This window comes from Plectropomus leopardus, chromosome 5, assembly GCF_026936395.1.
Source record: "Plectropomus leopardus strain MGB_pleo_1.0 chromosome 5, ASM2693639v1, whole genome shotgun sequence".
NCBI lineage: Eukaryota > Metazoa > Chordata > Actinopteri > Perciformes > Serranidae > Plectropomus > Plectropomus leopardus.
The window spans coordinates 30914374-30925586 of NC_142180.1; the positions used below are offsets into that span (position 1 = coordinate 30914374).

Sequence of the window (11213 nt, forward strand, 5' to 3'; positions counted from 1 at the left end):
GTTTCAGTTCTTCATTAATGACAGTTTACTGTCCTGTTTCTCTGTGAAAACATAATTTCATTCTATAGAGTTTTATACTATTATGTTTTTTCGTGTGTTAGTTGCCTTCTTGGGGGAGGCACTTAAACACTGTACTATGTACTATGTATGTCCATGTTAACCCTCCTAAATCCTTTAAAATGCATACTGTAAGGCGGTAGCTTTAGGGGCCCCTCTGAATGCTGCAGCACTGACAGTAACTGTGTTGACTTTGAGTCACAAAGGAAAAGAAGCAAAAAGGACGGATGCTTTCACAGCAATGTTTTTGACCTCTAGTGACCCGAAGTCTGGCCCACATCTTCCATGTCCTGTTAAAAAAAACGTGGCTGACAGGTGAATTGAAGTCTCCCTGATGAAGACAAATAAGGCTTTCCTGTTCCTCCTCACAACAACTTCCTGGCAAGTCCCCAAACAAAACTGGAGGTCTGAGCAAACAGAGTGGTCTGGCCATTTCATGACCTACAGCACCTTTTACCTCGAGAGGTGTCACTTTTACTAACTGTGTTTCATTATCCAACACCAGATCCAAACGTTTTCTTCTACAAGATCAGAAAAAAAGTTAATTTAACATGAATAAATAAGGAAATTATGCAAAAGTAGCATCAAAACTGTGTTGCAGCAGTAGATCAAATATTTGCTAAAACAAAAAATAACTTGTAATATCATCTAAGTTTTAATGTTAATTGTTTCTACCTTCCTCTGGTCTCACTCAGGCTGTGTGTACTTGTGAATATGTGACACTTTGAGTACATCTGGGAGGCATCAGTCACAGGTGTATGCGTAGTTCCTGCTCAGAGACTTCCAGCTCCAGAGTCATTTATTACCCAAACTCCCCTGTTATCACTGTTGCGTTTGCACTGAACTCCCACACACCCCGCTCTCTCAGGACTCCAGTCCTAACATCTTTCCCTCGCCAGCTCCAGGGGCCAGTCTCGGCCTCTGAGCGGTCTGCTGCTCTCATCAGGATCCCGAAGCTGCTCTTTTTTATAATTTATGCTCTTCTCCAAGTGTGCGTTTCGTAGCAGAAACTCGAAAGGTCTTTGAGTACCCACTGTGGAACAAAGAAAAAGTCTTGCAACAATTTCTGCTATCTGCCCACTTTATCTGGAGGATATTTTTACTCCATTCCTGAACATTCAAAACACTGACATGGAGTAACTGTCACATAGAATAACAAAAAGGGAATTTGTTTAAAAAATAAGTTTATTAAAAAGAGAAAACGACATTATGCAGCACATTTTCTGCCTCAGATTCTACAAGGGATCACAAAGCTGCTATCTGCCATACCTTTTCACACAACTATCAAACATGACTTGAGCTTTGGGCAGTTTGCTCCAGATTCAGATGCTGAAGTTGGCTGACAAACGACTCTTTAATCTCCCTGCTTCTTCTTCTTGACCTGTGGCGAGGTATTGTTGGTTTGACAGAAGTGCTCCGACATGGCAGCAAGCGCCCGGTATCGGTGAGAGATCGTATTCTTCACCTCTTTGGGCAGTTCAGCATAACTGCAGAGGAGAAGCAAGCAGTCAAAGTCAGATTGGATTGGCTTTCATGCTTTGCAAAATACTGATACATAATCCCTAATGCATAAGGTGAATAGGATTGTTGTATGAACAAATCCTTATTGTGTCATTCTATATATTTGTCATTTTCTGCGTTGTACACGTCACCTATTTGCACCTTAAAGTTGCCTAGTTCTGTATTTTCTACCTACCGTTAGCCAGTTTTTATATTTTATATTTTGGACCTCATTATGGGCCAGTTCTCATATTTGCACCTTACTGTTATGTAGTTTATATGTAGTTTTAAATTTGCTTTATACTATATTTTTTATTGATTTGAATTTGAGAACATCATCTTGGGGTTTGGAAAACACCGATCTTCATTTTTTTTTTACCATTTTCTGACATTTTATAGTCCAAACAACTTATTATTTAATCGAGAAAATAATAAACAGATTATCTGACAATGAACATAATCTTTATCTGCAACCTTAATCTGCAACAAACCTCCAAACTGTAAAGTTCAGTTTGTTGACCTCTGCCTCCCCCTTCTGGTGAAAACAGGTGATATCAAGCTTACGTTTTGTCATAACCGTCAGGCTGGAAACAAGGATCCCATCCAAAATCTCGAGGTCCTCTTGGCTCCACGATTTGCCCCTTTAAGAAGAAACAGTGAACAGAAAATTTAAACAAACAAACAAAAAAACCTTCCAAACATGAAGGCAGTTTGAGAGAGACTCTGACCTCTGTTTTCCCTCTGAAGAGCTCGACTGGTTCATTTTTCCCAGCAGAGAAAGCAAAAGTGCAGAGAGCCCACGCCGATTTATCTTCAAACCCGGCTAAGAGTTTGTACAAGCCTAAACAAAATATACAAGATCTGAGATGATTTAAACGTCTCTGTTAAAATATCTCAAGTGTGTCTCATTTATCACCACACTTACCTTCTGGCTTGAGTTTATCCAGGAACCATTTTCTACAAAAACAAAGTGTAGGTGTAATTATCATTGTTGAGTACCATTATTATAGAGATTAATGGTTTAACAGATGTTAAAGTTATTATACTAACATGTAAGGACCAGGCAGGCCTCCCAAAGCATTGAAACACAGACAGGTGTCCTCCACTATGACCGGCCCGTCAATCTGAGGGTGAAAAAAACACCCAAAATACATAAATCATTCAGCATTAATAAACAGAATATTTACCTGCATGACAGTGCAGTTACTGTACCTGCCGTGCAGCCTCCTTACACTTCTGTATGGAAATGTCATCTGGCTCTCCTTGATATTCAGGCACTGGACACAGAAATAGTTAGGTGATTAAAGGGACAGTTCACCCCAAAATCAAAAATACATATTTTTCCTCTTACATGTAGTGCTATTTATTCATCTAGATTGTTTTAGTGTGAGTTGCAGAGCGTTGGAGATATCAGCTGTAGAGATGTCTGCCTTCTCCCCAGTATAATAGAGCTAGATCAGCTTGTGGAGCTAACAGGCCAAAAAATACATTTAAAAAACTCAACAGCAATGTCTCTTTCCAGAAAACATGAGCAAATTACTTAAGATAATCCACAGATCTTGTTGTGAGCAGTTTCGTGTAGGAACTATTTTCTTTATACCAAACTACTATTATGGGGTGAGTGCAACAGGTGTTGTGTGCAATGTGAGCACAATTTAAAAGTGTATCTTTCCCAAGACTTTTTGAGGATCCAAACTAATTTTTTTTTATCCCACTTAACCGGTGTTTTTCAAACATATCGGATTGAAACTCTATTCGAACATAATTCAGCGAGTTGGCATACATAAAGGCAGAGATACAACATTATTTCAGCTCCAGAAAATAAATTACTGTGTTACTGTTATGTGGAAGGTTATCAATGTAAGATTAATGCAAACATTTCATTACAAAACAATATACCACAACTTTACCAAAACTTTCAATGGTTTTCACTAATTCCATTACTTTTCCAGGCATGGAAAATGTGACTTTTCCAGGTTTTCCATGACCGTGGGAACCCCAAGAAAATAGTTATTTCATGAAACTGCTCACAGCAAAGTCTGTGGATTATCTTGAGTAACCAGGTCATGGTTTCTAGAAAGAGATATTGCTGTTGAGTTTCTAAATGTAGTTTTCTGGGCTGATTTTTAGCACCAGTAACATCTAGTTCCATTACATTGGTGAGAAGGTAGACATCTCCAACACTCTGCAATTCACACTAAAACAATCTAGATTAATAAATAAATTACTGGAGAGAAGGCAGACATCTTAATGATAATAATAATAATAATAATAACAATTTATTCATATAGAACCTTTAAAAACAGTTGTTAACAAAGTGCTTTGACAGACAAAGCAAAGAAAGGAACTCAGGGAATAATAAAATAAACATCAACAAACATGCCAAATAAAAAGTCCAACAAAAAGGCACGAACAAAAATGAGTATAAAATAAGGTCAACAAGAATAAAGCAAATAAAAGTGATGAAACAGGCAGATCTCAAAAGGCAGTTATAGTACTAAATTAATAAAGTTTGATAAAATCTCACAATACACGTAATAAACAATATAAATAAAAATATATCACAAATATTACAGCTTATATCTCCAGCACTCTACAACTCACATCAAAACAATCTAGACTGATAAATACTCATACATGTAAAAGGAAAATATGTATGTTTGATTTTGCTCCTTTAATGTTACATTTCTGTATTTACTCTATTGGTAATCTTCATGCTGATACTTACAGTCAATCTTTTTTGACACCAGTTTGTAGGGAAACTTGTCCCCTAGGATCTGAATGACCTGATGGATGAGACAAAAAAGAGAATCCAGCATATTTATTTTATGTCATAATCAAACAAAGATTTACGGATTATATTACAGCTCGTATTCACTGACTATATTTCGCCAAAACACCCCGGAGCAGCATCAAGACAATAATTGTACAAGTGTCCTGGTTGAAGATGGGACAGCACGACTGTAAACAGCCCATCTGTTAAAATTTTGAATATTTGAGTCTTACCTCTTCGAGTTTTTTTGCATTTCCAGTCACGAAGACTACAGATCTTCCAGCAGGCACAGCCATGTTGAATAACACCCGGAGGACTAACAATACCGGACCGAATGTTTCCGACTCAGCAGCAGCCAATAAGAACCGTCGCTGAGAGCGTCAGCGAATCACCGAGCAGTATGTAGCCCCGCCTTCATATAAATCCTCCAATCAGCGAGCAGTACAGCCAGCAATGTTGTCCGGCTTGAAGAGTTTGGACTGCCATGTGGACAGGTGGCTGTCAACAGACTAAGCTGAGACGTTTTGGACTATTTTAGCCGACAATGAGTCTGTTACCCCGAACTGCCGAGGAGTTCAGCTCCGCGGAGTACTGGGAGAGGTTTTTTAAGAAGCGTGGAGAGAAAGCTTTTGAATGGTATGGAGACTACAACAAACTCTGCGGCGTGCTGCACAAATACATCAAAGTCCAGGATAAGGTGAGAAAACTGGAGTTAATAATATGCAGGGATAAAGCGACACACAAAGTGCCCGTGTGATTCAGTGGCTATATATAAGTGTCACTATGACACAGCATAATCCAGTTATGTTGACAGTTTGCCTAATGTACTATTTTCATTCATTTGTATGTGTGTATATTAGCTAATCATATATCTAATATAACCGGTGCTAGAAGAAGTATGCAAGTGTCAAATACAATATTGTAAAAACACAGAAAAAGTCCTGCATATAAGATCTTAAGTAAAACTAGTGTGTATCAGCTTGGATGTACTTTAAATGTCCCATATGATGCTCATTTTTAGGGTTAAAATTTTATTTTTTGGTTTCTATTAGAACATCTTTACATGCTTTAAATATTCAAAATACCCTTTTTTCTTATAATGTCTGTCTAAATATACCTGTATCCACCTGAAACTCTATTTTGGCACCTGTGTTTTTAAGATCACCTCCCAAAAAGCCCACTCTGCTCTAAATGGTCAGTGTTTCCAGGTCTTTTACATCATTGTTATTTAGCCCCCTGACAAAAATGTTGTAAAACATGTCATTGCGTTGAACACCCTGCTGTGCTATGCAGGTGCACTGCCTTTTAATTTTACAGTGTTTGTTCAAATTTCAATCTGAAAACCACAGTAAAACGATGTACACTGTTTTGAGATTGAATGTGCCCCTGTTCTCTTGGCATCTCTGCACTTCATTGCATTTCATCCAATACCTGTTTTTATAATTAAAAAGACAAAATTAAAATCTAACTTTTTAGAATATGGCATCTTTAAGTATCACAAGTAGTCGTTATGCAAAAATGGCTTCTGTCAGTGTTATTATTTCTTATGTTACTGGATTGCTAATACTACTTCACTAATAATGGGAGTTGTAAGAAGCATTTTACAGCTCTTTATGTTCTAGGTGAAGCCAATTTGATTTACTTAATGAACTGTTTGGTAGTTAGATCTTTAAAAAGGCATCATATTTTAGTAGAGCATTGTGTTTTGCAATTAAATTTGATTCTACAAAGTGTCTCATTGTGCTTAGTTACTTTATACCACTTCAAATTACAATAACTTTAGTATTTCTGTCCTTCAGGTGTTGGTGGTCGGTTGTGGAAACTCTGAGCTTAGTGAACAGATGTATGATGTCGGCTACAAAAATCTAACAAATATTGACATCAGTGAGACGGTGGTGGCGCATATGAACCAGCGAAACGCTCAGCGCCGACCAGACCTGACCTTCCAGCAGGTTGATGCTACACAAACTCCATATGAGGACGCAAGCTACCAGGCTGCTCTGGACAAAGGCACGCTGGATGCCATGGCATCAGAAGAAGAAGGCGCACTGGCCAGGAACATGCTCACTGAGGTGAGAGACCAGTGGGTCAGAGTGTACACAGATAATGTTTTTTCCTCATCCGGTAGACTCATCAACCTACGTCTTTGCATTCTCATCACAGCAGGTTTTTTTGTGTGTCTGCAGGTGGGCCGTGTGCTGAGTGTCGGCGGCCGGTATGTGTGTGTGACGTTGGCTCAGGAGAGTGTGATCAAGTTAGCCGTGGAGCACTTTGTTCAGCTGGGGTGGGCTGTGAGGCTCCACTGCCTGCAGGAGGAGAGCGGGAAAGAAGAGGACTCCTTTGCTCTGCCCGTCTTTGTTCTGGTCTGCACCAAGTTTCGTCAGCCTATGCCCATGCCCATTCTGGAGATGTGTCTCGGGGAAGATGGAGCCCCGGCTCGTCTCACACAGGTAGCAGAGTTGTTGTCGGCAGTGAGGGAGCAACAGGCTTACTCTGTCTTGAAAAAAAGGCTCCGCACAAGCACAGACGCCAGCTCGAACCTCTCCCTCACGCTCTGCCACACCAAGACCGGCCTCCCCAGATACACTCTTACAGTTCAAGATAGTGCTCCAGGTGCCAAGGTGCCAAGATCAAACCAATTTGCTATTTTCATTGGTAAGCTCTCCTGCTTATGTTTCTGCCCCTCTGTGTATGTCAGTGCTTGTGTTTTTTCTTCTGTGCTGATTTTTCCCTCTTTGCGGATCCTGTTAGTGCCTCAGGGCAGTGAGACAGCGTGGCTCTACTGCTCCAACGAGGGCCGAAGGCAGCTGGCAGCCAGCGCCAACTTTCGGCGGCTGGTTATTGTGGCGATGCACAGGAATCAGGAGTACACAGACATGCAGGCCGTTCAGGCAGAACTCTCACCGATGGTGATGGACTTGGCTCCCCCGGGTATGCCGGCCAACCAGCAGGTAAACACACATAAACAGTCCTTTAAGAATCCTTTGCTGTAACAAAAATGTACATCAGTGTAATCATTTGAGCTCTCTGTTCATATTCAGGTGCCGTTTCTGTCAGTTGGAGGTAGCCTGGGTTGGCGAGAGGAGGTGAGCCAGGGTGTGAGTGAGCTGAGCGGGGAATACTGTGTGGAGAATGTCAGAGGAGAAGACGGAGAACTGTATCGGAGACTCGTTTTCCTGGCTAATGCTGCTTTCCTCGTTCAGTCGGAGAGTCGTCTCGTCTCTCCAAATACTGGTGATTTTTTTTATCCCTGTTCACTGTAATTTGTTGTGTTTTTTAAAGATAAACAATATATTTACAAATTTAGGAACACCATCAATGCATGAACATGTTAAATTAAATGAACAGACATCCATCAAACTAAGACCGAAGGTATAGTTGCTGTTAACTACACACGTGATGGCTGCCATGTGTCCCCAGCATTGATTTCGCGCGTCGGCTGTGCGCGTCCTGAGTGAGCATGCATTGTGTAGTCAGACACCTTTCTGAGACACTTAATTTTAGGTTTTCCTCTAATTTGTCACCTGTCTGTATGTCCCTGCAGCATCAAGTCACAAGAAGAAAACCAAAAGGAAGGTCAAGCCAACAGCTCCTCCGACAACATCCACCGCCTCTCTGTCAGTGGACAGCGGCTTCCTCTGCTGCGCTCACCATGAAGTTATGGTGGCTGGCCTCACCATGCTCGGGGTGGGCACGCCACAGAACAAAGGTCAGCTCGCACACGTTTTGTACGGGCTTGTTGAGGTTGCAGAGGAGAATGGCAGGAGGAAGGCGTAGAAGGGGAATGTCTTGCATAAAATATCACACTTGATTGAGCTTTACTTGTCTCTTTTTCCTCCATTCTCTCTTCATTCATAGGTGTCGAAGTGTCAGTCCTCCTGGTGGGGCTTGGTGGAGGAGGCCTGCCTCAGTTCCTACGAGATTTTGTGCCCAATGTTACTGTCGAGGTTGTAGAACTGGACCCTGCTGTGTTGCAAGTGGCGAAGGAATGGTTCGGGTTCCGACCAGATGATCGTTTGACTGTCACTATTGGGGACGGACTCGAACGAATCTGTGCCCTGGAGAAAGAGGGTTAGTGGAGGAGTCCAAGAGAGGGCAGTTCACAAGTAATGACTTTATAAGTGAATACTTAACCGAAAAGTGACTGTCTTTTTTTTCCTCTGTAGGTGGTCATTTGTTTGACGCCATCATGTTCGATGTAGACAGTAAAGACAGTACTGTGGGTATGAGCTGTCCTCCCGCTGCCTTTGTAGAAACCTCGATCCTCCAGAAAGTCAGCAACCTGCTAACTGCCAGAGGTACTGCTTTTCTTTTAACAATGTATTTCTCTTTTCTTTTTTGTGAAATAATGACAATAAATGTATTTGCAGAGCCAGTTTGTAGGATTTAGGTGGGATATATTGGCAGAAATATCATAACAAGTACAGTGTTTCTACAATAGACCAGATCGGACAAACCAAACACTGGCTGTAGATAGGGTCATTGGCATTTTTGCATCAGCAACTGTTGTTAGCAGCCCCTCCGTGTCAAGCAGTGTTGGAAAAACAGATTTTTGTTTCATGAAACTGCTTTATTCAGTGTTTTCACTGTTTTAAATCACTGGGTTTGTTTGTTTTGGAGAAGAAGAGACCTCAGCAGATAATTTGGCTTCTGTTAAAAACCTCTTGAACAATGAATGCTGAAGGATTTATAACCAGAAGAAGTTTCAGCTGGTTGCAATCTGCAGTCTAGTAACTATGCATACAAGTGTTGATAAACAGTTTGTTTACAGTATTTCACCATAGCAGTGTGCTTCTTCTACATGTAATCTTAACTCTTCTTGTCTGTCTCTCCATGTCATTGCACCAGGTGTATTCATGCTCAATCTTGTATGCCGTGACTCAGTCTTAAGGAAAAGCGTGTTGGAACGTGTAAGTGCCGTGTTTCCCAGCATCCTCTCCAGGAAGATTGAAGGGGAGGTCAACGAGGTCCTTTTGTGCACTCGTGGAGAAAAAGAAACATCGGACGCTGCTGGCATCCTCCAGACCCTGAACCAAGCAGGCAAGAGTCTGCAGAGCGCACTGTGCTCAAACAGGACTGAAACCAGCAGCAGCCCGCACATAGACATCGCAGGGCTGTTGAAAGACCTCAAAGTAGAGTGACGTTTGTTTGTGATCAAAAGAGGGATAGGATTTAAAGGTCCAGTGTGTAGGATTTAGGGGGCTATATTGGCAGAAATAGCATATTATATAATAAGTATTTTCAAGTGATTATACACTAGAGAAACAAGAAAAATATTTTTGTTACCTTAGAATGAGCTTTTTATAGGGAGCAGGTCCTCGGGGAAGGAGATTGCCATGTCACAGCTCCTCCGCGATGAACAGCATCAGGAAAACATCTTTTTTTTTTTTCATTGTGAAATGGCTTTAATCATTGTTTTTACAGGTGTATATCAGAGTTGCTTTGGAGTGGATGAAAAATCTGCGGATAAATCAGCTTGCAGCACAAACCTGCTGAACATCTGGAGCTTAAGTTATCAGAGAAAAGGTGAGCACACATAAGCAGATGCTGGGCTAGCAGCCCATCTGCGACTTACCAAACGGCATTAGAGAAACACTCATTTGTAACATGAAACTGCTTTTTTCAGTATTTTACTTGTTTTAATCACTGGGTCTGTTTGTTTTGTAAATGAAGAGATCTCTGCAGAGAATTTGGCTCCCTGTAAATACCTCCTGAACAATGAACATTGAAGTAGTTCTAACCAGAAGTTTCAGCTGGTTACAATCTGCATCCTCACTGCTAGATGTCACTAAATCCCCCTAAAGTTTACACACTTTTCCTTTTATCAGGCATCAACACTTTGAGTCACAATAGATACTGAAAATTGAGAGCAAGTGCTTTCACTTTGCCATTCAGTGCAATGTGATAAAAAGTGTAATTATGTAAAACATATCCAATCACAAGCAAAGAACATCTCGTCTTTACATCGTAATGTGGGTTGTTTTTTTTTTTTTTTTTAAAAAAAAACCAACTTTATTTAAACTTCCTTTATTATTATTGCATCATTTTACCATTAAATGAAGCCTTCAGTTACTCTTTCACTTGCCTCTGGCTTCCAGTGAAGTGGTGCTCACTCCCTCATTGCCAAAGAATGCAGCAGTGTTATTTACAGTAGATGAATCTTACACTCTGGTTACAGTTGCAGTGTTAAGAGGGCTGCAGTGGAGCCCTGCCCACACACTGGATGTGTGGGATTTTAGATGACTTTCTGCTAGAGGAGAAATTGCAGGCTGTCTGATAAATCAAGGTAATTTCAGAAAAACAAAATTTCACTTTCATTATTGTAAACCCTTTCGTTTATAAAAGTACATACAAATAATAGAAAAAAACAGACAGAAATGCATAAAATAAACATAAAAACAAAAAATTAATTACAAAAAAGCAATCAAACAAAAAATTTAATTCACATTTCATAATTGCAGGGTTTGTGTGACATGCATGTAGCAGGTTGCATTAATAAATACACCTACAGGGATAGATTTAGATGGAAAATGAAAAGCAGCATCTATACACTAATAGAAACCTTCATGATACATGCAAAACACAAGGCCTCCAAAAAGCCCCTGGCAAAAAACTGCATCAGCATATACATAACAATGATCAAATTTCCCTCCACCCTACCAAGAATGCGTACTTAAAAAAAAAAAAAACAGTTCCTTATCAAGGTGAAGTGGGGTATAGTATACATTTTGTTTAGGAAATGTTGTAAAGTAAAAGGTAACAGAACTATAAAAACTCATGTTAAGTGCAGATACTCTCAAAAACTCATGTAACAAAGTATCATGTCTTCTGTGACATACTTTACATACTTTACATCACAGTATTTATCACAAATGTCCCAAGC

The 11213-nt window shown here is 40.3% G+C and overlaps 2 protein-coding genes across 2 annotated transcripts; one reads left to right on the top strand and one right to left on the bottom strand.

The window, feature by feature from the left end:
* Window positions 1-1224: 1224 nt before the first annotated feature.
* itpa (inosine triphosphatase (nucleoside triphosphate pyrophosphatase)) lies at window positions 1225-4711 on the bottom strand. The gene is made up of 8 exons (XM_042483907.2): window positions 4564-4711; window positions 4286-4343; window positions 2770-2834; window positions 2608-2681; window positions 2483-2514; window positions 2286-2398; window positions 2122-2198; window positions 1225-1544 (listed from the first exon to the last, which is right to left on the bottom strand). Exons 1-8 carry the CDS (start codon window positions 4624-4626, stop codon window positions 1412-1414), a joined length of 615 nt encoding a protein of 204 aa, XP_042339841.1. The 5' UTR covers window positions 4627-4711; the 3' UTR covers window positions 1225-1411.
* Window positions 4712-4725: 14 nt separating this feature from the next.
* mettl13 (methyltransferase 13, eEF1A lysine and N-terminal methyltransferase) lies at window positions 4726-10410 on the top strand. The gene is made up of 9 exons (XM_042515249.2): window positions 4726-5027; window positions 6130-6402; window positions 6517-6985; window positions 7082-7281; window positions 7372-7564; window positions 7875-8039; window positions 8189-8401; window positions 8497-8628; window positions 9179-10410. Exons 1-9 carry the CDS (start codon window positions 4875-4877, stop codon window positions 9469-9471), a joined length of 2091 nt encoding a protein of 696 aa, XP_042371183.2. The 5' UTR covers window positions 4726-4874; the 3' UTR covers window positions 9472-10410.
* Window positions 10411-11213: the final 803 nt, after the last annotated feature.

What these genes read in the sequence shown, in the direction of transcription:
- itpa (XM_042483907.2), bottom strand. Translation starts at nt 4,626, where the DNA reads ATGGCTGTGCCTGCTGGAAGATCTGTAGTCTTCGTGACTGGAAATGCA. An exon ending in ATGCAAAAAAACTCGAAGAG is followed by an intron (nt 4,344 to 4,563) that starts GTAAGACTCAAA and finishes CTCATCCATCAG; the next exon opens with GTCATTCAGATCCTAGGGGA. An exon ending in CCTGACGGTTATGACAAAAC is followed by an intron (nt 1,545 to 2,121) that starts GTAAGCTTGATA and finishes TCTCCTCTGCAG; the next exon opens with TTATGCTGAACTGCCCAAAG.
- mettl13 (XM_042515249.2), top strand. Translation starts at nt 4,875, where the DNA reads ATGAGTCTGTTACCCCGAACTGCCGAGGAGTTCAGCTCCGCGGAGTAC. An exon ending in CCAGGAACATGCTCACTGAG is followed by an intron (nt 6,403 to 6,516) that starts GTGAGAGACCAG and finishes GTGTGTCTGCAG; the next exon opens with GTGGGCCGTGTGCTGAGTGT. An exon ending in CCAATTTGCTATTTTCATTG is followed by an intron (nt 6,986 to 7,081) that starts GTAAGCTCTCCT and finishes GGATCCTGTTAG; the next exon opens with TGCCTCAGGGCAGTGAGACA.